At 40.1% G+C, this 27955-nt stretch overlaps 1 protein-coding gene across 6 annotated transcripts in view; it reads left to right on the top strand.

Annotated features, from left to right (window-relative positions):
- The window catches only part of sorcs2 (sortilin-related VPS10 domain containing receptor 2), a 393875-nt gene that overhangs the window by 300311 nt on the left and 65609 nt on the right, over positions 1–27955 (top strand). For all 6 annotated transcript variants that reach the window (XM_085154789.1, XM_085154790.1, XM_085154791.1 and 3 more), the window contains 3 exons: positions 3210–3274; positions 13232–13350; positions 17657–17746. In XM_085154789.1, the coding sequence (XP_085010915.1) occupies positions 3210–3274; positions 13232–13350; positions 17657–17746 (274 nt within the window). The remainder of the gene's footprint in view (positions 1–3209; positions 3275–13231; positions 13351–17656; positions 17747–27955) is intronic.

Genomic DNA, 27955 nt, shown 5'->3' on the forward strand with positions numbered 1-27955 from the left:
TATGACCACATTTTGAGCCCATACAGGAGCAAGATTAAAATGCGTCCTGAAAGTTCAAGATGATTGAATGACGGTAAAGATTTGATTTTCACAATATTTCTGAGTTGAAGGATACAAGAATGGACGAGCTTTGAGATGTGACTTTCAAAATTCAGGAGTTGGTAAAAAAAAAAAAATGATGCAGAGGTTTTTAGCAGATGATTTGATTTGATTTACTGGTGACAGGGGAGATGGACTAACTAACCTCCTTAGGGAAACTGTCTGGGCTGAGTACTGGAACCTCAGTTTAACTGGAATTGAGATAAAAGAAATATGAATACCATCCATCCATCATCTTCTTCCGTTTATCCGTGGCTGGGTCCCAGGGGCAGCAGCCTATGCAGAGAAGCTCTCTCTCCCTGGCCACCTCCTCCAGCTTGTCTGGGGGAACACCAAGGTATTCCCAGGCTAGCCAAGAGATATAATCTCTCCAGTATATACTGAATCTGCCCCAGGGCCTCCTCCTGGTGGCAGAGAAATGGCAGAGAAGCATTTATTGAGGCAGAGGCTGTCAAGGTTTTGGGCTTGACAGAAAAGTATCACTGGGTGTCATCTGCACAGCAGTGGTAGAAGATTCCATTAAAGCCATTCAGTCCATTGAAATCATTCACTAGATGGCCGAGGGGTAACATTTCTCAAAGTGCAAATTCACCTTCAGTCTGAATTCACATTGCATGCTTGGAGCTGACACTTCTATCCAAAGAAACATGCAAGTTTCCAAGATAGATCAAGGAGGACATGGGACGTTTGCTCATGGGTTTTCTAATAGATGGGAACAAGCAGCAAGACTCTTGATCAGGTCCAGAACCTTAAAGTATATATACAGTAAAAATAAATACAGAAAGTTTAAAAAAAAAACCTGCAAATGTCAGGTAGACAAAGAATTAGCTATTGATAAGGACATTTCAAATGCCCAGTGTTTGCTTAAAGCCTGATTGGAGACTAACAGGAGGAACATCCTAAAACCTGGCAAAAGGAGTATTTCGGCATTGCTGTGCATTGGTGTCAATGCAAAATAAATTACATTGAGGTACATGCCAATGGAAAACTATTAGAGTGGATTAAACAGGTGAACTATATGCTGAAAGGCTACTCCAGGGATCCAGGTTTGATTCTGCTTCTGGACATATTCCATGTTATTGCACTCTGTCCCTCCTTTCTTGGATACTCTGCTGTCCGGGGTAAAAGTCAGTCTATAAAAAGAAATCTGTTAAAGTGGACACAATACCATACTGAAGGTAAATATGGACGTGCTGTTTTGTAGCTGATAGTTGGTCCCTAGTCCCATTCTAAGGCTTACATAAGTAGTTCTCCTATATTCTCTTTACCGCTGTGATAAGCTGAAATGAACCCCCTACTCTAAGCTGTGGTCACTTCAGTTGCTCTATTAGAAAAGTTTAACTGTCATTGGTATAAATCACTATATATTACTGACATTTCATCACAGTCTCTGCTGCCAGTCATTCCTTAATATGCCCCTTAGCAAGCTGAACATTCTTTCTGATATCAGGCTAACAGATGGATAATGAGTTCTCCTCTTCTTGTCTCTGCAGTCGCTTTTCATCATCCACTGTTTAAATTGTGGTGACCTCTTATATTTGTACGATGGGTGTATAACCCATTCCATAGACATCTGACTAGCAGTAACTGGACTGAGCCCAGAAGCAAACTTGGTTTTGTAGATGAACCACATTTGTTGGCAGCTGTTTTTGTAAAACAGAAAAGACTTTCTGGATGATAGACAATAGACTTGATTTTGAATTGGCTATTAATGACCACTTTATTCCATTCAATCAAGTTAAGTTTTATGTATTGCACAAACAATAACGTACCGTTGGCAAAATTTTGAAATGTCATTTGCATTTAGTACGACCAAATAAGTTTTAGAATACTTTTAATAATTTTTTAAATAAGAAATATATATTTTACCTGCACCATGTATAGAGTATGAGACGTATGTGTATCATCCCAGCAACGAAAAACAAGCAGTGAGTGATAATTATTCTAATGCTGAAAGAAATGTGACTTATTTATTACTTATTAATGTGTAACTTATTTAAAGTAATACATACGATTTTTTTAAGTAAATTGTTTCACGTGTTTTTTCTGAAGCGTCCTCTCTCTTTACCTACAATATGACTGATATTCCTTACCCCTCATAACTCTTTTCCTACCTTGCTTCCCCTTCCCCTCACAGTCTGCTAATTGCTTGTAAAGTCTCTTTATAGGAAAAGTAACAAGGTTTTAAATCTCCACTGTGTCTTTACTGGCCAGGGGGATATTTTACAGACTACATTATGCAGTTCTAATCAGATGAACTGTTTAGTTTACCACTCACTGAAGGGCAGACAGAGCAAATGCACTTTTGTATACATCCGTGTGCTTTTAAAAAGGAGCATATGAACATTTTGATGGTTTTAAAGTATACTACGTTAACATGAGTTAGGATAAGTGCATTTTCCAGGAAGTGCTGACCAGTGAAAAAAGGGGTTGTGGACAGTGACTGTACATTATAACATGTTATCCATCCAGCCATACATTTTCTGCCTATCGAATTCAGGGTAGTGGGAGGGGCTTTGTCTGGATTGGCTAAAATAAAATTAGCGTAGAAATCAACGTGTACATGTTGTCTAAAATTATGATTGAATGGTTTAGTTCTAGATGGTCTTCCCCTGCAAACCTAGACATATAACATTGGTAATTCCATAAAAACAGTGGAAAGCATTTCTTAACCTTTGATTTTTAATTTAAATGATACATATTTAAAATGATACACTCAAACTTAAATGTTTCTACATTTACATCCATGTCCATCCACCACCCTAACAGGTTTGAGTCATGAATAAAAACGTTTTCCTGGGTTCACCCTGTTATGTGAACATCTAAAACACACATCATTTGACAGAATGCAGCGAATTTGTGTGGTCATGCCATTTGTTCCATGTTTTATTTCTCCATGTTTTCTGTCTTGCTCCAATATTAAAATTAGAAAATGTAAAAAAAGGAAATATGTAAGTAAAATTCTAAAAACATTAAAGTGACAAATTGTTATTATTAAAAAAACATATTGTATTGACTGTGCTTTACTGCAGTGTTGCTTGGACTAGTCATATGTGGTTTTAAGCTTGAAGTCTGATCTACATCTGACATGATTGTCTTCTGTGTTCCAGGTCTGTATCTGGTGTGGATGTGGATCCTGATCTGGTGCACATGGAGATGCAAGATACAAGTGGAGGTGCAGTGATCTTCCACTAGCCCACTCATCTTGTTATAATGTTAGCACTTGGTCAAAGAAGATGAAACTTTATTAGAATTTCTATAAGTTGATATAAATCTAGAGGTAAAATAAAGCACAAGGTTTAGCTTTGGTCCAATTTTATACTACTAATAGCAAACAGCTAATCAGCAAAGAGACTTGAAATTTGAAATGCTACCAGGTGTATTCTTACTTGGGTTTAAAAGCATGTTATTAAAATACATTAACTGGCACTATCACAAGCTGATGGGTAGAGGACCAAAATACAGGATTTTAAACAAAAAGGTGAACCTTTTATTAGGTTGAATGCAATGCCTACAGCCAAATCCGAATACAAGCAGAACTCTAAGGTCTTTGCAGGGAAACAGGCAAAACTAAGAGCACACAGAGGAAGATAAAGACTACAGACAAGACTAAGGAGAAGCACAGGACTATATATACACTTTAACTGGAAACAGGAGGGTAATGAGACATAGGTGACAGTAATCAAGACATTCACAGGGGATGAAGTAAAGCTTAAAGGAAGACACAAGAGACAACTAATTTAAACTGTTAAAATAACAAAGAACCCAACTAAAGGCACAAGAGAACTCACTCTGAATTCAGGGAAGGACAGAATTAATAATAGCCTTAAGGTAAAACCAAAATGAAATAATTAGTGCTGTGAAAATTAACATGTTAACGCAAATTCATCTGCCATCACGGTCAACGCGATAAAAGTTTTTTAACGCAATTAACGCATCTGGAGTGCAGAATGACTCAAAATCCCTGATATGTTTCTGTCAATGCATTTCGGGTAGTGTGTCCAAATAGAGTTACCTTCGCACATGCGCAAATGGGCAGCTGAACCAATCAACTCAATATGGAAGATGATAAACGCACATTGGACCTCTCAATGGAAATTTGAGTATTAAAGAAATAACAAGACGGAACAGTCAACCGACATAAAGTATTATGCAAATTGTGCAAGAAGGAATTTTCTTTTCACCGAAGCACTTCCAGCTTAAAATATCACACTGACGTGAAGCCTATGTTAGCCGGGGATGCTGCTAGGACCTTGGCTAACCACTCACGGAGAATCGGGGACTCAGTAAGTCTACCTCAGACATGTTGGCTGACACAATTGCCAAGTGGATTGCAACAAACTGCAGACCTATTAATATCGTTGAGAACATGCACTTTACATAGCTTTGGTTTCTCGTTTCAAGGATTTGAAGTGCCTCCCCAAGAGTGACAGAGAGAGAGGATAAATGTTTACATTTTTGTAGTTTTTTTGTTAACATGAAATGGTCAAGATTTTTAATAAACATGTTAAGTGCGTACATTCTCCCTTTTTTCGAGTCTGTTTGCTCATGCAAAATGAAATGCGATTAATATAGAATAAAAATGAATGATATTCAATTGTGATTAACCAAAATTAATACACTGTAACCCTGTGATGAATCTGATTAAACATTTTAATTGTTTGACAGCACTAATATATATTATATATTAGTGTATACTTACCTATTAGTATGTAGGTTTTTAAAAAAGTTTCACAGAAAATAACCTGTGTTAAAAGATGCAAGAAAATGATTTAAATACTCTTTGAATTGCTATTGATCAAGTAATTGCTATTAATCGTGATTAATTACAGAAAATTGTGAGATTATTTAGTGAAATATTTTTAATCTATTGACAGCACTAGAAATAATATTAGAAAATTGAAAAGCTTATCGAACCCAGGCAGAGATCCTAAAAAAAAAAACCCCTCAAAAATCTAAACCTCAAAAAATGAGAATTAAAACTTCATGCAATAGAGTACAGAAATACCTAAACAGAAACTCAAACTCAGATATATATTAACTAAGGATTCAAATTCAAAGGTGTAACCAATCTTTGGTCACATGACAATCAAAGCAAAACTGTCACTGTGCCTTTTTAGTAAATCTGTAAGGAGTGATTTGGATTTGCACAGGCCAATATGGCCCTATGCCGGATTGATGGTAATGAATTTTGTTTCTTGAAATATCCTTGCCAGATATGACTGATGCCTCATTCAGTTCAACTATGACATGAGGATCAACTTCTCTTTAAGAACTCTTGAGGTAGAGGATAATGTGTTTTACCTATCCAGGCAGCGCTAGCACTACAATGTAAAAGCAAGTAAAAGAAGAGATGACCGAATGACCTTGGTGTGGGAGTGTTGGTAGTGTTTATGTGTGAGGGGTCAGTAGGGAATTAATGGATAAGCTAAATACTTGGGGTCCCTCAGGGCAACACCAGTGAATTTGGATTATCATATCTCCTGAGTGACAGGCGAACACCTCCACACACAGGGCCAAGAGGGTAATAGAAATGTGTATTTGACATTGTGCATTTGTCAATGAAGGTGCCAAATGTTCAGATACTTTATTCACATCTTGACTTCATCTTCTCTCAGTCTCCCAAACTATAATCCTAAATTCTAAACTATAACCTCTAAATAAACCTGAGCAGGCAAAGTCAGATAGGAGTGGCAGACTCTGAAGGGCGCAATGAAGGATGTGTTTATTATATTTGCTGTTCCATTCTCAATAAACCTCCCTTTTATAAATGGCCATTAAAATCTGAACCTCTTGAGGAGGAGACGAGCAATCTTTTAACCCACACACAGAAAGATGCTGCCTGCATTGTGAAATCTGTCGGGCTGAACAAAGCTCCCTGTGTTTGTGGATAGTGAAGATGAGAGGCTGTCTGTCTGGGCTGACTGCCCAGTTACGGGAGCTCTTCCTGGGGCACATGGCCTCATCTTTCTTATTCTCCTCCCTCTTCCTCTCCTTGCTTCTGTGCCCAGATAGATAGTTGAGGAAGGCTGGAGCGATCAGGCATGCTAAACCAATCTGTTCACCCTGTTCCCCCAAATCCTCTGCTCCAACCCTGTCATGCGTAGCATGGCCAAGGTTAAACAGTGGCATGCTACCAAAAAGGACACAGGAGAGATGAGGAACTGTGGCGCTGCCCTCAGCTCCCAGGACTGCTGTCTGATGTTTGAGAAGGGCTGGAGGGGTGGGAGGAAAGTCTCCTAGGAGATGGGGTGGTCGATTGATGGATGAGCCATGTGTGCACAGAGATGCTAGCTGGCAGTGTGTCTTTGTATATTAGTTTGTCATTAGGGAGATTGAAGGGCAAGAAAGCATGAGAGTATCTTGTTCATGCACATATTGACACTGTAATGTTAGGAGTACTGTAAATGTGTACATGTCTCTACAAGTATCACATGTATTGCTTTCTGTATTTTTTTAAATAAGCACCAAAGTCTCAATAATATCCCGTTAGCTATGCCCTGTTTCCCTGTTGCTGTTTTCCTCGTCATACCACCCAATTTCAGCATGTGAGTGTAGTTGCAGGTATGTGAGGACAGCAAGTGGCATGAAGAAATGAGTGTGCCACAAGCTGGAATTGAACACTTAGTCCAATCTAATAGTTTTTTAATGAGTTCTCCACCGTATGCCGCTTTGATTAAATGTCTGGGCTTTTCAATAAATTAGCCACTCCATTTATTAGACCACACACCTCCTGAACAAAGACAAAGCAGAGGAGGAAAAGTACAGTGCTGATGAAAAGAATTGACTCAGTCATGTGATATGAAGTTGCGTCATCCTGAGGCTGAACTGATTTGAATTTTCTTTTATGTAGTTGTATGTTGATTTTATTCTACTAAGATAATACTTTAGAAAAGAAGTAGTAAAAGACATCAATATAAAGAAGATAGGATGTACCACATGTGAATGAAGGTGACTTGATATGGTGCATTAAAACACAGACATCTGTAAAACTGTCTTTTATGAATTTGTAAACCAGGTAGATTAATATCCATTCTGTGTAGTCCATTCTGTTGAGCAAAGGACATGGAGAAAGAGTCGTCCTCTCTCTGTCATATATATATATATATATATATATATATATATATATATATATATATATATATATGTGTGTGTGTGTGTGTGTATATGTGTGTGTGTGTATATACATGTATGTGTGTGTATATTGGTCATTCTCAACCTCCTTTGAGGGTATATCTCATTTTGACTAAGGTAATATTGTGTGGAACTTCCACATACAGACAGACAAACGGGTGATGGGTAACCAACCAAGAAATAGTAGTGGTGGACAAGCAGAGGAAGACAGTCATAGTGTTAGCTGTAGCGATACCAAGTGATAGCAACATCAGGAACAAGAAACACAAGAAGAATGAAAAGAAAATGCAAATACCAGGGCTGAGAGAGGAGCTAGAGACAATTTGGAAGGTTTAGGCAACACTGGTCCACATAGTAACTGGAACACTTGGAGCAGTGACCCAGCAGATCAGCAGATTCCAGGAATGACATCTGAGATATCTGTGCAGAACCGCACAGTCTTGGGAAATGGAAAGATACTGTGCAAGACCTTCAGGCTCCCAGGCCTCTCGCAGAAACGAGGGAGTGATTCTCCTTGAGCTTTGGTGGAGGTTGGTGGATGAATTGAAACAGAAGGCACTGATGCAGGGCAGAAGCAGCACTGATATATGTGACACACAGTTTAAGTTGCCTGCCGTGAAGTAGCTTGAAGACCTTTGTTTCATTATCTGGTCGTAGTAATTGTTAGTACCTCCAAAGTTATGTGTGAAATTCTTTGAATCTATTTTCTATCATCTATTTTTTAATGTTAAATGTGTGAGAAGTAAGCATAAATTCTGTTTGCCAGTTGGTGATTTGAAGTTTCAGTGAGTCCTGTAAGAGGCTGTATTTTTGAAAGATCAAGGTCAGTTTGATGAATGTCTAATTCACTTCAGATGCTGATAAGCTCAAAGTTATATCTGAGCTGATACTTTTAACTTATTTCCAAGTGTCTGATGTAATCAATTGAAGGTCAAACCATAAATGTGGGTTCAGCCAGTGCATCTGAACTGCTAACCTCGCACATGTGTGGATGCAGGCTTGAGAGTGTGAAGTTGTGTGTGTGTGTGAGTATTTTCTCTATTGCCAGCTTGTCACCTTTGGGGGGAACATAGCGGCTGAATTTCAAGAGTCGATGCTGCTGATGCAGCTGCTGGTTGAAATTCAATAGTGGTTGAGCTTTGCACCATGCGCTAGCCTCTCTGTGTGCCTGTGTGAGGGTAATCCCTCCTGGCCATTTGGATCCTAGAACGACTGTATGTCTATGGGGAAGCTGTCATATCTTATAGAGTCTGGAAAATGATGTCTCCATTTTTCTTTTCGCCTAGTTTTTCGTCTCATACATTTTCTTCCACTCCCTCTAACAGCCAGCCACAGAAAAGCAGAAGCTGCAGTCTTCAGTTTATGCTTATTAAGTGTGCCTATGCCAAGAGGCACACTTAATAAGCATAATTAAGTTCCAACTCTAACCAATCCAACACCAAAAGTCATGCTATGACTTTTGGTGTTTATGACTTTTATAGTTTTTTTAAAATATTTAGATTTTAGTGCAAATTTTGGCCCATTTCTAGGCCCATGAGAAAGATTCAACTTTTGGCCCCATAGGAACAGATTTCATTTGTGGTGTGTTGGCTCCATCTTTTGGTCCCACTGAAACAAATTTCAAACTTCATTTGTGGTGTGTTGGCTCTCTCTAGTGGTATGTCGGGAGTGGTACGGCCTGTCTACCCGTATTTGCATTACCGTAATGACGACAATATCAACAGCGCGCACAGCGTTGCTGCTTTCAGGAAACATTGGAATTTTTAAGGTTGCGCGAACCATTGAATAGTTACGGTAACCGCAAGGGTGTATGCTTGGTGGAACACTCCATATCCCACAATTCATAGCACGCCTCTACCGACTCAAACAATGGCGGCCACCACTTCGTTTAATATATTGCTTTTATTACTGTTTCTAGGTCACAAAATAAACTTTTAAGATATTTTCAGGCGAGAATGTAGGTGTGTAAACTTCAAATATCTGCTCGTTTTGTCAAAACATCCCATATTAGCAACAGTGCTCTTACGATATTGCTGCTAACGAGGCTAGCTAGCTAGCGCGGCTAGTGTCTCTTCACTAAAAAGCACCTGGGCTTGGCTTACAGTGAGGCGGCTGACACTCGTTTCACCACCCGATAGCTCGCCAAGAGACTGTTTCTCAGCTGGACTTATTTTTTGTATATATGGGTCAATAATTCATTTATTCATTTTAGTAACGGTATAAACAGTGAAAGGTGGCTGTCCAGATGCTGGTCGATGTGGGAAAAATAACTGAGTTGTTTGGTGGTGGCTAACGCGGAGCTCCAACAAAGGGCAGCTAGCCCTGACAGAAAGGACATACGGGAACGAGACATGCGAGGCGGGGAGGTGGCCGCCGATCGACCGGCGGTGGCTAACGCGGAGCTCAATTGTGGATAAGGGAAACCAAAGACAGGAGCGTGAGGTAAACTGAATTTCAGGTAAGAAGTTATGAACTGCACTCTATTTGGGTCAGATATAAACCGAGTTTAGGTGTAGTTTATTTTCGTTGTGCTGACTTTTTACAATCACTTACAATAACTCTACTGCGTGCTAGCTAGCACGATGGAGTTTCTATACAGCTGTGTGCGTGCTAAGTTACTGATGTTGAACTTTATGACAGCCTCTCCTGTCATTCTCTCGCTTGTTGAAACTTCAGTCATGAAACTGATCAATGATCGGCTTTTCTCTCTTGTTTGTTTATTGCGCTAAACAACAGCAGCACGTTTAAGGTTGATCAGCTGTTGTTAGAATTCTTCTGATTTTAATTTCTAGTATCAGCTGATGTTTGCTGGAGCCACAGCTGAAAAAAAGGGCTGGTCCAAACCAGGAAATGTCCTTACTGAATCATCAGAGCTGAACTGGTGATGGAGGAACAGGTTTACCTTTTAGGTGACATGAATGAGTTGAAGGGAAGTTACAGTGGGGCAAAAAAGTATTTAGTCAGCCACCGATTGTGCAAGTTCCCCCACTTAAAATGATGACAAAGGTCAGTAATTTGCACCAGAGGTACACTTCAACTGTGAGAGACAGAATGTGAAAAAAAATCCATGAATTCACATGGTAGGATTTGTAAAGAATTTATTCGTAAATCAGGGTGGAAAATAAGTATTTGGTCAATAACAAAAATACAACTCAATACTTTGTAACATAACCTTTGTTGGCAATAACAGAGGTCAAACGTTTACTATAGGTCTTTACCAGGTTTGCACACACAGTAGCTGGTATTTTGGCCCATTCCTCCATGCAGATCTTCTCAAGAGCAGTGATGTTTTGGGGCTGTCGCCGAGCAACACGGACTTTCAACTCCCGCCACAGATTTTCTATGGGGTTGAGGTCTGGAGACTGGCTAGGCCACTCCAGGACTTTCAAATGCTTCTTACGGAGCCACTCCTTTGTTGCCCGGGCGGTGTGTTTTGGATCATTGTCATGTTGGAAGACCCAGCCTCGTTTCATCTTCAAAGTTCTCACTGATGGAAGGAGGTTTTGGCTCAAAATCTCACGATACTTGGCCCCATTCATTCTGTCCTTAACACAGATCAGTCGTCCTGTCCCCTTGGCAGAAAAACAGCCCCATAGCATGATGTTTCCACCCCCATGCTTCACAGTAGGTATGGTGTTCTTGGGATGCAACTCAGTATTCTTCTTCCTCCAAACACGACGAGTTGAGTTTATACCAAAAAGTTCTACTTTGGTTTCATCTGACCACATGACATTCTCCCAATCCTCTGCTGTATCATCCATGTGCTCTCTGGCAAACTTCAGACGGGCCTGGACATGCACTGGCTTCAGCAGCGGAACACGTCTGGCACTGCGGGATTTGATTCCCTGCCGTTGTAGTGTGTTACTGATGGTGACCTTTGTTACTTAGGTCCCAGCTCTCTGCAGGTCATTCACCAGGTCCCCCCGTGTGGTTCTGGGATCTTTGCTCACCGTTCTCATGATCATTTTGACCCCACGGGATGAGATCTTGCGTGGAGCCCCAGATCGAGGGAGATTATCAGTGGTCTTGTATGTCTTCCATTTTCTGATGATTGCTCCCACAGTTGATTTTTTCACACCAAGCTGCTTGCCTATTGTAGATTCACTCTTCCCAGTCTGGTGCAGGTCTACAATTCTTTTCCTGGTGTCCTTCGAAAGCTCTTTGGTCTTGGTCTTGGCCATGGCGGAGTTTGGAGTCTGACTGGTTGAGGCTGTGGACAGGTGTCTTTTATACAGATGATGAGGTCAAACAGGTGCCATTCATACAGGTAACGAGTGGGGGACAGAAAAGCTTCTTACAGAAGACGTTACAGGTCTGTGAGAGCCAGGGATTTTCCTTGTTTGAGGTGACCAAATACTTATTTTCCACCCTGATTTACGAATAAATTCTTTACAAATCCTACCATGTGAATTCATGGATTTTTTTTTTCACATTCTGTCTCTCACAGTTGAAGTGTACCTCTGGTGCAAATTACTGACCTCTGTCATCATTTTAAGTGGGGGAACTTGCACAATCGGTGGCTGACTAAATACTTTTTTGCCCCACTGTATGAACTGTTTCTCAGAGACAAATAACACTAATATCCTTTTCTGTGTAGCTGACAGCTGGTAACTGTGCAGGGGCGGATCTAGCAAAGCTTTTGCCAGGGGGCCAGGTAGGGCATTAACAGGGAAAGGGGGGCACAAAGAAATACTTTTCTTTCTTACTCTCATATAAAATATTTAGCTTTTATTAAATAGTTATCTGAATCTTACAACCAAAGTTTGTATAATAATACACAAGATTGGCTGTAGGCCATTGTTAATCATTCAGAACACTGTGTAAAAATAACAAAAAGTGAATGCAAAAGTGCATAAATATTTATTTTACGTGTGGCAGGGCGTGGTCTGCAGTGCCGCTGCAGGGGAGGTGGACCCACCTGAGCGGCATCTGCAATCACACCTCTCAGGCGTAAAGTCGGTGCTCTCTCGGCTGATTTTTTGGTGTGTGTCGGGCTGTGAGATGAAAAGCTACAGCCGGCTGTGTGGGTACAGCAACCATGTGTGAAAAGTGGTCAATAACGTAATGCTACAAAGCGTGTTCATGCAAACATTGTCGGGTCTGCCGTGGTACAATGGGACTTCTGCTCATGAACCTCTGCGCACAGCGTCTGCAAATCGGGGCTGTACGAAGTCACCTCATCTTTACACAAAACTGTAAGCTGTCATCTGTGAGGAGCGAGCGGTGTTTTTTTTTTACCATAGTTCATGGTGGAGAATGGCTGCTCTGCTGAGTTTTGCTCTCTGTAGCCGTATGAATGGCAAACTACACTGATTAGCAGCGGCATAGGCACACTTAAAATTTCTTCTGAAATTTTCGCTTTCTAGTTTCTATTGTATTCTATCCTATTTTTTCCCCATTCTTGAGCCTTTTCTCTGTTACTTTCTCTACTTAACATAGATTACACCGCTTTTATTATGTCAGCTAAAAGCTATAGTTGTATTTAGCTTCAATGTACAGTATAAGTACCATTACTGTGAATGCTGTTTGAATAATCATAAAATTCTGTGAATATTCAACCTACTCAAGTTAAGTTACTTTATTTTTACAACACATTTAAACACATCAGATATTAGCTGAGACCTCATAATAAAAAAATATTTTACACTATATTTCATTCAGTTTTATAATGTGTATTCAAAATAGTCCAGTTGAGGGACTTTATGGGCCAACAAAAGTGAAAACCAACCATCTGGTAAGCAAGCCCTTTGTGACAGTGGGAAGGAAGAACTTTTAACAGGAAGAGACGTCAGGCAGAGCAAGGCACAGAGAGGGTCCATGATCTGCCTGGATCTGTTCAAGGGTGTAGGGGCAGAAATTACAAAGATGCATTGCAATTATTAACAGGATATTCTAGAATGCCAATGTGTTTTGTTTAAAATTTCCAGCAGTAATTATCCCTTCCTGTTTCCTGACTGTGTCACTGTTTCCTGTCCTGTTGCTGTCCATGTCACTCCAGGCTACTTGTATGTCACCTGCCTCATTCAGAACTGCTCGGACAAAATGGTGACGGCACAGTTCCTTGGAAAAATTGATCGCAACTCGCTGCTGGTGCAGGATGACTACGTATTTGTCAAGGTAAAAGAGGAATACATGTGCATGAATGTTTTTATTTTACACTTTGAAACACTGTGCTATATAAATGTCACTTATCTTCTCTCATTCCAGACTACTGCCATTCTATTCAAACTAAATTTTAAATCCTGTCACGTATTCACTCCATTTTGTCTGATGCATTTGTTAGATTCCACAGAACCTAATATTCTCAACATTACATCTGACTGCTGCATTAATGAGAAGACAGGAATTGCTCCTCTGATGGTTTCAAATTCTATTTTAATGTCTCGTGTTGCAGGTTATTGTTTTGTCTTTGTTCTGTTTGAACTCGTTCAGCTTTTCACACAGTAGACAGCATTTTGTACACATTTAATAAATACTATTTGTGTTGTGGGAGAGGAAATGTGTACACCTATGCATTTGCATGATCATATAGTCCATCTGTTCTCCTCTGCCTGTCCAATTCAGGAAGTCTGGACCCTATTCCAGCCCTGCAACCGCAAACAGGTTTCAGGGCTAACACAGAGAGACAGACAACCATGTGGATTCACATTCACACTTATGGGCAATTTAGAATCACTCAATAACCCTTTGGACTGTGGAAGGAAGCCAGAGTACCTGGAGAGAACCCACAAAGACATGGGAAGAACATGCAAACAGCAACCTGATCACTAAGCTATATGATATGGAAAACATGAGACAGGAAATGCAGGGGTGAGCTAGAAAACAGTAACTGAACTTCAAAAGGAGGATTATCCGTTGGTCAGTCAACCGTAGAGGCCATCATTTTATAGATGGATTAAAAAATTAACAATACATTTTTCTCAAGCTAGTATTTTTCTTATCACAGGGTGTTCAAGATGTGATACTGATAAATTGCATAGCTTAGCCAAGCTTAAACATTATTTTAAGCTAGTGTTATCAGAATTATAATCACATAGTCTGCATTACAGTCAAATGGAGATTTCAGGTTAAGCATAGGTCTCAGGAAAAAATTATGATTGATATTATGATCTGTTCCCGAGCTTAGTGAAATAGTGAAAACTTCTATTTTCTTCCTCTTTTTTTGCCAGAAACAAAACTTGTCACCTGACTGATACATTCTTTGTACTGTACGTCTCTAAAGTGGACCCAAAATCTAGGCAGCCTCCAAGGGTCGAGGCAGAGGCACCTATACTGTGGCTTTTGTTGCATTTACTTTCCAGCACTCTGTAGATAGATACTTTTAATGATCTCACGAGAGAAACTGTTGCGTTAAATCAGCAGAATAAAAGAATAAAATTACTACAGTCTACAATAAAAAAGCAATAAACAACAAAGTTAAAGTCTTATACTATGAGATAGTTCTATATACATAATACTAGTAAGGAAAAGCTGAGCAAGTTTCTTTTTTTTTTTTCTTTTTTTTTTTAAAAACCTGCATCTCCCCAGTTATTTCTCTTTCAGCATTTGTGTATATGTTGTATCTGTCAGTGTATCTATTCAGTTGCAGCTGTGTTTGGGCTTACAGCTGAATTTGCAGCTTTATGTCTGTTTTACTGATAAACTCTTGCTGCCCAGATAACATACAGTGCTGTCACTTGAAATGGAAAAAGAATTTCTATTCGTGATAGTGTGCGGAATTAATCTTGTCTATAATTGATTTGCCATGCAGTACAGTACTCCACACTCTGCAGTGGCCAATAGTTCAATTCTATTTGCATGGAGAATAGACATGAGCTGGTATGGTAGAGGACAATCTCCACAGTGGGACAAAGTTGCTCTCTCTGGGTGTTGTCCCCCTATGTGTAAAGTTATGTGTGCATGAGTGTTTGCATCTGTGAGAAGAATGAAAACTCATCAGGTCACTGTAGACTGGCCCATTGTCCTTAAGGGATAATCCTCCTAATATGTCAAGCATTACGTACAGATATCAGGTTTGAAGAACAACACCTCGCTGTCAATGGTAAATGGGAAAATCTTTACTAGCAGTTCTGACTTGTTTACCTATAATGAAACCCAACACCTGGCAGTTCTGTGAGTGATGTAGGTGTGCGAACATTTACTGCATGTGTCACTTTCCCTTTAAAGTAATAGTTGATACTTTCATCCCCAACTTTATAAGGTGAGGTCTGTTCCTTGATCATTAATATGAAAATTATTATAACCATTGATCAACAACTGATCAAAGCCCATTGATCAAAGGCCATAAGTACCATTAACAGAGAGAGTTGGGAAATGGCTGCAATCACAGCTTTGTAAGATGGCAAAAGATGGTTTCAGTTATTGTGCAAATGTAGTGTTTATACGGTTGGGGAAACCTGCAGTCAACTGAGACTGAAGAAGTCACTTGGATGAGTGATGAAACGTTTCTTCCACTGAAAACGCTACGTCCAGATGAACAGAATCAACCTTTTGTGATCAACTTACCTGGATGATTGAGCATGCATCAAGTACAAGACAATACAGTACAATACAAAGTGCTCTGACTGGTCACCTTTAATCTATGAGGTCCTAATTAGAATAATCTCAAACCTAACTGAATAACTATGTAGATTTGAAAGTGTCCAGAACAGCAAATAATGGAATACCTTTTGGAAAATTAGTTTTCAGAGCTCCACACTTTGAGAATTAATGTAAAAAGTGTGTTGTGGATTATGATACCTAAACACAAGTCTCTATACTGAGTATAGAAACTGAAACGAGGTACATATAGACAAAGAAAAAAACTGGAGGTGATGATAGACCAAATACATCTTGTCACTTGCATTGCCAGCTTTTCTTGTGCTTTGTCAGTCTTTTGATTTTTTTTTTTTGATTTTTTTCTCCTTTCAGTGTGCTGTTATGTGGTGAACATTTCCCGTGAGGTTTTCAGTTTTTTAAAGCCCTTCATTGTTCACTAAGTTCACCTGTTTGTTTTAACCCTTCCTTCAGTTGGTTGGTTGTTGTTTAGTAACTTCTTGTTTACATGTTCCTTACTGTGCTCGGTTCTCTTATTATGATTTTGGGTTTCATTTAGTTTGCTGGTTTCCTGTTTGTTATTTTAAGTGAAGGCGTTTTTAACAACTGGCAGCCTGCAGTCCTAATCCTTTCAGCTGCTGGGGGTTCACCCAAAACATTTCTTTCTGAAACTGACAAGTTTATTGATTTGCAATGAAGTACTTAACCTCTGCTATTCACACAAGTTTCACAAAAACAAGAAACTCTGGCTCTTTGTATAAATTTTGTCCAAAAAAAAAAAAAAAATCTTAATGGTATAAACAGATCTTCCGGGTACTTTTCCAACATTAAGGCACTACATAAATATGCAGAGTCAGAGCTGAGAATGCAGCTCTCATCCCACTCTGCCAGCCGTCCTTTAGAAAGTGATTCCTTTTGAAACCTCAGTCCATGACACTTTCTTCAGTAGCTCTCATTTTTTAAAAATGGCTTTTTTTGTTTGATCCCTCTGCAATGCTTATCATTAAAGAAAAGTGGAACTCACCTGCTCCTTTTAATCACAAGCAATGGCAATAATCACAGCTCAGTCTGAACTCAGATGACAGAGACTGACATCTCCATGAAGAAGGGAAAAAAGGCAAAGTCAAAAATAGAAGCACTGAATGCAAAGTTATAAACCTTTCCTTTTTATTTTGACAAAAGAAAAAATGTTTTTTTTTAACACAAACAAAAAAAGGAGTTTCAGTGCTGCTCACCTGGCAGGGAGTGTGTTTCAGAACATGGTTCACTCGTTTCTGAGCCCGTCACTTGGGATATGACACATTCAGCTCTTGTTCCAATCCACTGTCAGTCACCAGTGCGGTCTCTTTTCTCCCAACTTCCTCTGCTAAACTGTAGAATCACCTGTTTGAGTATTCTGGTTCGTGCTATGTGAGCTTTCTCATCGTCTGAGCACTCAGCGGGAAGGCGGCATGATTCAGCCTTTTACCCATTTGTGAGTTGAATGCCAAGGTCTGTGCAATGCGCAGGAGTTTCTTTGCATTTATCTATCTGCACAGGGTGAGTAACCGGCAACAGATGGTGAACTGTGCACCTCCACCTCCACAATTAGTCAGCTGGACATTTGCAGATGTTGAACACTTGATTCTGTTTTTCTGCAGGACAATATTTAAATGACTGGATGAATTCAGCCTTAATATGTCTCTTGATGCTGTGTCACTCAAATTGTTTTCTGTTCCACTCTTGCCTCGTTTTTGATCTCGGTGCATTCAGCAGCTTTCCCTTTAAAGTAATATACTTCTGGGTCGTATGTCTATAAAAAATTTAAAACTGTTTGACTATATTATAACTGTAGAACTGTTAGACTGTGTTATTCATCCTGTTGCTGTTGTTTTTGCTTATTTCCCAGGTCACCACAGGCAATCGGACCAAGCACTATGTGTCCTACCGACGGAATGAATTTGTTCAGATGAGGTTTCCTAAGTATGCCTTACCAAAGGTAATGGACGAGAAAATTGGTGCATCTTTTGCTAATATTGATTTAAGGTTGACACAGTTTGCTCCCTGAAAGACTTCTCAGTCTGAATTATGCACGCATCCCTCAGGGATCAGTGTTTTGAACACTTACATTTATAGTTGTTTAGCTAAGAATAATTACAAGAATTCAATGGAATCAGATTTATTTTTACTTTTGACATTAAATGTGTAGGTTCTGTAAAGTCATTACTGATGAAACCCACACCATTAAGTGAACTGTAGTTTGTATTCTGATATTTGCGCACACTTATGCTCACATTCCATGTGTGACCAGGTTCACAACAGTATTTCATGATACACAGCTCCATCGCTAGAGCCCCGCACTATTGTTATTGTATCTTGTACAATATTTGAGGGACTAGCGTACACCATATATACCCGTGCATCAGCACACACGGTTAGAACATTTACTTGGAAATTATGAATTTAAATAAGACCAGAGTACCAGAAAGGTTTGGGATACTCACTTATGGGAGTTCATTAAATTAGACCAGACTGGCCTACCACTCCTTGTACACACCACATTACTTATACTTATTTGCTGTGTGATTACTTGATTTACTGGTGAAGTACTCTTGAAGTACCCTTTCACATTACACATACGTTACTATGTTTTATCCTATAACTGAGGATTTGAAAACAGCCATGTGACTAACTAGGTCAGTCTCATTGGCCTCATCTACTGCTTAGTAATCTTTTCACTATCAAAACACTATATGTGTGTATTTTTATTTTTTTATATCTTAATGTATAATTTATGTTCAAGTCTGTATCATGCTGCGCTGTACTAAATTTCTAAGCTAATAATATTCTCACTGATGCCCGGAGTAGACAAGCAATGCATTTGAACCATCACATTCTTTGGATTTTTTGCTGAAATCCATTGTGTATCCTTGAAATAGAAAGTCCGCAGACTGTTGCAGGTAACTGAGAATCATGGAAGGTCCATTATTTCCAAGTTCTGTTATTATCAGTGTTGGGACTAACACGTTATTAAGTAACGCGTTACAGTAACTACGTTATTATTGTGACATTGTAACAAGCACGGTAACTAGTTATTATGCCAATATCAGGAACGCGTTAGTCGTTACTGGGATTTAGATAGGGTCGTTACTCGTTACTTCGTGTGGTGGCTATCGCGGAGCTTCCACAGATTCAGTAACATTAGCAAGTGGTGGAGGCCAGCAGGTGGATGAGGGAAAGGGGACGCAGAAGGAAAAGAGACCCGAGGCGGCCGCCGGTTCAAGTGTGAACTGAACTTCAGGTAAGAAGTCATTACCTGCAGTCTATCTGGGTCAGATATAAACCAAGTTTAGGTGGAGTTTATTTTTGTTATTCTGACTTTTTCCATACTGCGTACTAGCTAGCATGACGGAGTTTCTATACAGCTGGGTGGGTGCTATGAAGTTAATGATGTTGAACTTTATTTTGTTGCCAATCGTCCCGTCTGGTATTCAGAGAAAATATTACGCGTTTCTTATTGAGGTGAAAAGGAACAGTTTGTCCCGTAATTCAGCTACATTGAAAAAGACACAAAGCTGGAGTTAGTCTGTGTCTTTGCTGCACAGCTGCCTCTTCTTCTCTCATTCTCTCCCCCTGCTGGTCATGATATCGGTTTGGTTATCTGGTGAGAGGGAAACATGAAGATGAAACCAGGAGATGTCCTTACTGAATCATCAGAGCTGAACAGGTGATTGAGAAACAGGTTTACTTTTTAGGTGACATGAATGAGTTGAAGGGAAGTTATGAACTGTTTCTGAGAGACAAATAACACCAGGATCCTTTTTTAGGTAGCTGACAGCTGGTAACTGTGCAGGGGCGGATCTAGCAAAGTTTTGCCAGGGGGGCCAGGTAGGGCATTAACCCTTTAATACCGGTCAGAGTGGGCACGCTCTGTTTTGCGTAACTATTTTTAAATCCCGGTAGCTCTGCAACCACGTGAGCTAGCGCAATAATTTTTTTTGCATATGAAACCTGAGGAGTTGTACTTACATCTTATGCCATCAGCTTATTCTAGGTCACAGTTTCCTTCCACATATAGCTTTGCAAAAACTGCATAAAAAGCGCTTGCAGCAACAAAAACATAATATTCCAGAAACACGCTTTGCCGATCCGATCAGCTGTTCATAACACTTCCTACATTGGATTAGACGTCAGCGCGAACTATCGCATGTCCGCCATGACCTGCCTGAAACCGGAAGTGACGTCATTTTCGCGGGAAATGTAGTTTTTTACCGTCCGGGCCTCAATGAGCCTATACTGGTGTTTTTAAAAGTTATGTTTGACTTTATGACTTTCTGTGTCGTTTCTGGGATGCTTAGGACTCATATTGGACTGCTGGAAATAGTTTATTTTGATGCATATGCTGCTTTTTTGCAAATTTGCACTATAATATTTATTTTCGTTTTTCCTGCAGTGTATAAAAATTGGTGTTTTTCAAAAATAAAACTATGAAGGCACTCAAAATAAATTTCCTGTGGTGGGAAACTATTTTGTGCAACTTTTTTGTATTTACAGTTTTGAGGGATAAGCCTCTTAAATTTCGCTAACTAGAAATATGTTAAAAAAACAAAAACGATTTTCAATTTTTTTTTAGTTTATTGCACTTTTTTGCAATTTATGTAATCACTATGCACTTAATTCATACATATTATTAAAATCTAGGCTGTAATGGTTGTATTGATGTATAGCAACTTGAAATGCTCCCAAAAATGGCACTACAGCATGTAAAAATATAATATAAGCTCTGGCGGACTTGGTTCTATGGTAGGTCTTAAAGGGTTGACAGGGAAAGGGGGGCTCTAGTCAAAATGCCCAGGCCAATTTTCTGTCCCAGTCCAGCCCTGTATGCAGCTCATCTGCAGTCTGGAGTTACCTACATCATCCTATTCAGAAGGCAGAATTTCCGAGTTCTGAGTACAATCAAAGCACCACGACTGCAGTTTTTGTGTTGGATGTAAAAGGCTCACATGACACTGTGACGTAGGCTAGAATCATGGCAGCAGTCAATGACGGTCCAGGCGTGGGATTTCTCTCGTGGAAATATGCACATTATCTTTTCCTTTCTATTGGTAGGTGGCACAGTGTACTTGTGGCAAGTAAGCAAGCTAGAAGACTGGCAAAGTTATGGAAGCAACACATTAACAAGAGAATTCTGAGTAAAACCAAAGTTACTTTCCCTAGTAACTAGTTACTTTGAAAGTAACGAGTAACTTGAAGTAACTGAGTTACTTTTAATAGAAGTAATTAGTAATGTAACTAAGTTACTATTTTAAAGTAACTTGCCCAACACCGGTTATTATCTGTTCAGACACAGGCAGGCATGGTAGAATGATATACTGTAAATGTGTCCCATTCCCCATACAAAGGGTTTCGTGTGAAATTTCATGTTCCTAACTCTGTGGATTCAAAACTTTTAAAATCAAACCCCTTGTACCAATATGTTCCACTTCTTTGTTGGTCTCAAGTGTTCGTACACTACCTGCACTCAAATTCATCCTGGAACTGCCCTGATACATGATAACCCCCATAAAATATTCACACCTCAGCATTGATCCAGCAGCATCTTATGTCACTCATGTAGCCAGAGAGGATAAATGAGCTCCACTTCAATACAGGCCAGTATTGGAACCTTTGCTGTCAGCATCAGCTGCACAGGGGACCATTTTAGTGTGACACTTGCCAGAGTGCTATTGAACTCATCTGATTGCATGGTAAGCCTGAGGAAAACTTTCAAGATTTTTGTTTTTATTTATTTATTTTTCTTGGCTTTAAACTAAGCCCTTTTAGCCAGACACTGCGATTGTTAGTCTGTCACTGATAATCTTATGCAAGGTGTTTAGCAACACAAATACGTAAAATACATCCCCACATACTCTCAGATTTACTTTTACTAAGCCCACCACTTAGAGAAATTTTATAACCTGAATTGTCTGGCTACTTCAGCACCAAGAGCTCCACAATTTCCGTGATCCTTAAGGTGAAAGGAATTGAATTACACAGACAAACACACACACACACACATCTGGGGATCTGCTGTAATGGGAAGCCAGTGGATAAATTAGTTTGTGTATAAGTGTGTAAGTATCTGTTTAGATAAAATATGCCCTAGTTACTCTCATGCTCATCGCTCCCTCTGTCTCTCTACATGTGTCCTCTTACTTGGGTGAGCAGATAGGTCACGCTTTGCGAAGCTTTTAGGTCGAGCGACATGGGGTGGGGTGTCAGGGCAAAGAAACAGACAGGCTGGTGAGAGAGAGACTGAAGGGGGAAGATGAGGAGAAAGTGTGTGTGTGTGAGTAAGGGGAAGTGTTTCCATGTTTTTCCACTGTGAATAATTGAAAGGTTGGCAGATAAAAAATGCAGAGGCCATCAGAGAAAGCAGTTTTACTCTGTCCTGTGAGACCTGACCCAAGTGATGGATTAACCACACACACACAACCACACACACACACCTTTCTGGGGTGCGAAATCACAGGTAATAATTTTCCCTTTTTGCTCTGCTTCCTTCTCCTCTGGCCACTCGGTATGTGATCATGTTTCTGGGTATTTTAACACTTTGTTTAACTATCAGTGTATCATTGACCAGACAATGTCTTGTTGGTGCCTAGTAGGTCCTACGGAAGCAGTCTGCTTACTTGGGTGTGCATGGCTGCCAGTGGCACTGGGACACTAGTGTTTATTGATGATGTAACACAGGACAGAAGCAGCGGAGTGGATTCTGAGGTAAGACAAACTGTCTGCTCAAATCCAGCTAAGTGCAGTCAAATTGATTGGGCAGTGTTTTATAATACAGACGGACAATGACCTAAAATATACGGCCAAAGCATCCCAGGAGTTTATTAAAGCAAAGAAGTGGAAATTTCTCGATTGGCTAGGTCAGTCACCCCATCTCAACCCAACTGAGTATTTCACTTGTTGAAAACTAAACTTCTGACAGAAAGGCCAACAAACAAAGAGCAACTGAAAGTAGCTGCAGTAAAGGCCTGGCAGAACATAAAAAAAGGAGGAAACCCAGCATCTGGTGATGTCCATGAGTTCAAGAGTTCACGCTGTTGTTGCCAGCATAGGGTTTTCTAGACAAATAACTGTCAGAACCACCTATTCCAAACACAAGGTCAGCTGTGGGCTAAACGTCCTTGTGCTGCTGCTCCATTATTCCAGTTTTTCTTCTTATAAATTTCTCATTATATGATATATGAATAGTTTATTATGACTCTAATGTCTTTAGATATGAGAGGGTGCAAGACTTAGTCAGTTAAATGGGATGTTATGTGCACATTGAGCATTTTAGCATCTCCTAGTGGTTAGCTTGGAGACTACGGTCAAGTGAATTTTTCTGTGGCTTGGCTTGTGCATAATTCTTTATTTTCATTGAGCATATTTCTTTTTTGTATTTTTGTAGTTTCACAAGTTCTGGGAAAGCACTGTAAGATGTACATTGGTGAAGACAAACAAGTAAACAGCCCTCAACTTTACTTCCACGTCTGACTCATCATTTAACGCTTTCAGTGCCTGCTGCATATGTTTAGCTTTCTGTCACTTCGTGTAACAGAACCACGCACGCAGGGGACAGAATAGGATGTATAGTCAAAGGAGCTTGCAAAGAAAAGCGTCTGGACTTCTTTAAGTTGCTTGAAGACGTTTCACCTCTCATCCGAGAAGCTTCTTCAGTTCTAAGCTCAAATGGTGGAGAGCGCTTGGCACAACACAGAAGAGCCACCTCCACAGGACAAGACTCAGCTGGCCACCTGCATCTTAAGGACAAAGGTCACTCTTTCGAGGATGCCAATGTTCACATTTTGGACAGAGAGGACAGATGGTTTGAAAGAGGAGTGAAAGAAGCCATCTATGTCCACTGTGAGCGACCATCTTTGAACAGAGGCAGTGGTTTACGACACCAACTGTCTGCCATCTATAATCCAGTTTTGAGTTCCCTTCCCAGATGCTTTAACGCCCACTTACATCCTGGGCCATCTGACCTCAGGAATTCACATGATAAGGTGGGGCCAGGTTTCACAATGAACTCACCCGAAACTCTGGCTGATTGGGACCCACACCCAGTTTCACACCTTGGCTCAGGCGATCAGAGGATCATCAGGGGGTCCTTTTGTCCCTCTGTGGGGGGATACTCCCACTAGGTTTATATCTGGGACTCTCCACCATTTGACCTTAGAACTGAAGAAGCTTCTCGGATGAGAGGTGAAACGTCTTCAAGTAACTTAAAGAAGTCCAGACGCTTTTCTTTGCAAGCTCCTTTGACTACAATGACCTGGATGACTGAGAACCTTCACAGACAATAGGATGTATAAGAATCCTATATGCATCTGTATTACCAGGTACAAGCTGAGCTGAATAAAATGAAAATCAAACAATCTCAGGAGCTGTCAATGGCATTGTGAAGCCAGAAGTCCATAGAAACACTTGTGGCTGCCGATACCACATTTCAGGATTGCAAGGGTGTGTTCTGCTGCAGAGGCAGAATGCTGCAGTGAAGAAGCAGTACATAATAAATGTGAAATAAAAATAATATCTTAAAAAATAATCTGACTTTTCCACATCAGGACAACAGTCAAAACTCTGTGACCCATGACAGCTAATTTTTCAGTATTTGGAAATAAAAGCTTGACCTGAAAGCATTTTGAGTGAGTGTTTATAATTACTAAGAATTGATTTTATCTTTAAGAGGTATGTGTAAGACAGCTGGATGAGATCTTAAAGCAGTTAAATCTTTTAGAAAGCTGAAATGTGTGGGCCGACTGTATCAAAGACCTCTTTACTGAATTCAGTAATGTCCACGGGGCATGATGGGGATTTTAATGTGATTAATGGGATCTGTTAGAGTGTGAAAGGGAATGAGCTCAAAGCTGCTGAGAGAGGGTGAGCCCACTGAAGAGGCTATTATGTCACAGCTGACTGCCGGGGGAAATCTGGCATCAGATGTTGTCCTTTTTTTTTTCCGTTAATTAAATGAGCAAGACGTTCCTCGCACCATTCTGACCAAGGCTCAGTGATGTTACTGTAGGAAATGGGACAGTGATGGAGTATAATCTGTCAGAAAGATGTCTGAAATAATTGTACATGAGCCACTGGCAGGAGTATTGAGAACTGGCATAAGTAATTGAAGTTTATAAATCTCCTTCACACGTCAACCAAGCATTTGCTTTTAGCATGTGGCCTGAAATTCAATTTAAGACACTCATGTTTTCAATTCAGTTTCCACCCTGATGGCCAACAGGGTGCCAGTGGAAACTGTGGTACTGTTGGTCAAAGAGAAAGGGGGAAGATGTGTTAGGTGAGGTGAGAGGAGGGATTGTGTCTCAGCATCTGCTGACCCCACTCTGTGATTGTATGTGACCACTACGCTTCTGAGCATATGCCTAGCTGCTGGGTGGCTGTAGCTCAGGAAGTACAGCAGGCCATGCCAAGTATTCTTGTGCAAGATACTAACCCCAAGTTGCTCTCCGATCCATCCATTGGAGTATGAATGTTAGCTAGGAGGCACTAAAAGCTTAGAAGAAAGTGAATGTGGGACGTTGTACAGAGCGCTTTGATTACTCTGGGAGAATAGCAAAGCGCTATATAAGAATCAGTCCATAGCTGCTTGATTTTATTCAACTGTGGCCATGGCAGTGATTGAAACACCTGAATTCAATTATTTGGATATTTGAGTGAATCCTTTTGGCACTATAGTGTACTTCATCACAATGGTAACCATTTAGAGCTCCTGTTGTATGTTTCTGAATGGCTGCCTGAAAAGGTAAGACAAGGAAAAAAATCAAGGAATGACGTATTTGGCAAGTGTAACATGACCAACATGGTTGTCCTGCCTTTGTAAGACTTCTCAGCTATTCTTCTCAGTGATCCATATAGTCACTGTGGTCACAGGCTTGTACACCGATCCTGGCTACATGATTATAAGTGATTACTGTTAAACCTTTTTCTCTTTTTCTGTTACTGTACTTTTACTATAGACTGTAAACATCAACGTATGGAAAGAAAACTTTTAGGAGGCACGGCTGAAGCAAGGCAGTCAGAGCACACAATGCATAAGTCGCTGTGAAAATCCAAAACAAAGGACTTAGGATATGCAAGGGTGAGATGATTGATGGTCAGTCTTATGCCTTTAATAGTGAATGTTGTCTGATAACATTAAAACCTGCTGTCTCTTTCACCTAAATGTAAAACAAGATGTACGAAAACATCTTTCACTTTTACAATTTCCTCATTTTATTCTATGCGTCCTTCTGCTAGTGTGTGCAATTTAAAGTCAGGGGATCCTTATTTTCACTCATTCTTGTGGTTTGTTTTTGCTCCACACAGGGTTGGTAGATTTTTCAGGATGTGCACCCAGACAGTTTTCTTTCATGTGTAAATGTAAATGTAAATTGAGCTTTACATTCTGCACCTTCTCATTATAGTGTTCTGCCTTTGCCTTTCTAGTGTTATTAGCACTGTGCTGAGTTTGGATCAAGTACACAGTGAAATACACTGCTGTGAAAGAATATTTTCCCTCTTCCTTCCTTTTTTAAGTGTGCCTATGCCAAGAGGCACACTTATTACTATTCGTCGGATTTATTATTCTTATTCTCAATCTTCCGCCTAAAATTTCAACGCGTAACTCGCCCCACAGTTTTGAGACAAGGTTCACATATGTTATAACATCTTGTGCGGCTGGATCTGGAATGGTGTGCTATGACTTTTGGTGTTTATGACTTTTATAGTTTTTAAATATTAATATTTTCGTGAAAATTTTCCCACACTTATCTGTCGCACAGTTTTGAGACAAGGGTTACATATGTTGTATCGTTTTGTGCGGCTGGGTCTGGACTAGTATGCTATGACTATGTTTATGACTTTTATAGTTTTTTAAATATTTAGATTTTAGTGCAAATTGGGAAAGATTCATCTTTTGGCCCCATAGAAACAGACTTCATTTGTGGTGTGTTGGCTCTCTCTAGTGGTATGCCGGGAGTGGTACGGCCTGTCTACCCTTATTTGGATTACCGTAATGACGACAATATCAACGGCGCGCACAGCGTCGCTGCTTTCAGGAGCCATTGGAAGTTTTAAGGTTGCGCGAACCATTGAATACTTACGGTAAGCGAAAGGGCGTATGCTTGGTGGAAAACTCCATATCCCACAATTCATAGCACTCCTCTACCGAGTGAAACAATGGCGGCTGCCACCTCGTTTTTATATTCCTCTTATTCGTGTTTCTAGGTCACAAAATGCTGCTCGTTTTATCAAGACATCCCATATTAGCAACCGTTATCTTACAATGTTGCTGCTAGCTGGCTAGCTAGCACGGCTAGCGCCACTTTGCTAAAAAGCACCTGGGCTTGGCTTTCAGTGAGGCAGCATGTTTAAGCTTGATCAGCTGTTGTTAGAATTCATTTGATTTAATTTCTAGTATCAGCTGATGTTTGCTGGAGCCACAGCTGAAAAAAGGGCTGGTCCTAACCATGAGATGTCCTTACTGAATCATCAGAGCTGAACTGGTGATGGAGGAACAGGTTTACCTTTTAGGTGACATGAATGAGTTAAAGGGAAGTTATGAACTGTTTCTGAGAGACAAATAACACCAGGATCCTTTTCTGTGTAGCTGACAGCTGGTAACTGTGCAGGGGCGGATCTAGCAAAGCTTTTGCCAGGGGGCCAGGTAGGGCATTAACAGGGAAAGGGGGACACAAAGATATACTTTTCTTTCTTACTCTCATATAAAATATTTAGCTTTTATTAAATAGTTATCTGAATCTTACAACCAAAATTTGTATAACAACACACAAGATTGGCTGTAGACCATTGTTAATCATTCAGAACACTGTGTTAAAAAAAAAAAAAAAAAGTAAATGCAAAAGTGCATAAATATTTATTTTACGTGTTTGATGTGTGTGGCGGGGCGTGGTCTGCAGTGCCGCTGCAGGGGAGGTGGACCCACGGGTGTAAAGTCTGTGCTCTCTCGGCTTTTTTTTGGGTGTGTGTTGGGCTGTGAGTTGAAAAGCTACAGCCGGCTGTGTGGGTACACCAACCATGTGTGAAAAGTGGTCCATAACGTAATGCTTCAAAGCAGAAGTCCCATTGTACCACGGCAGACCCGACAATGTTTGCATGAACGCAAACATTGTCAGGTCTGCCGTGGTACAATGGGACTTCTGCTCATGAACCTCTC

Source organism: Neolamprologus multifasciatus, chromosome 3 (assembly GCF_963576455.1).
Source record: "Neolamprologus multifasciatus chromosome 3, fNeoMul1.2, whole genome shotgun sequence".
NCBI lineage: Eukaryota > Metazoa > Chordata > Actinopteri > Cichliformes > Cichlidae > Neolamprologus > Neolamprologus multifasciatus.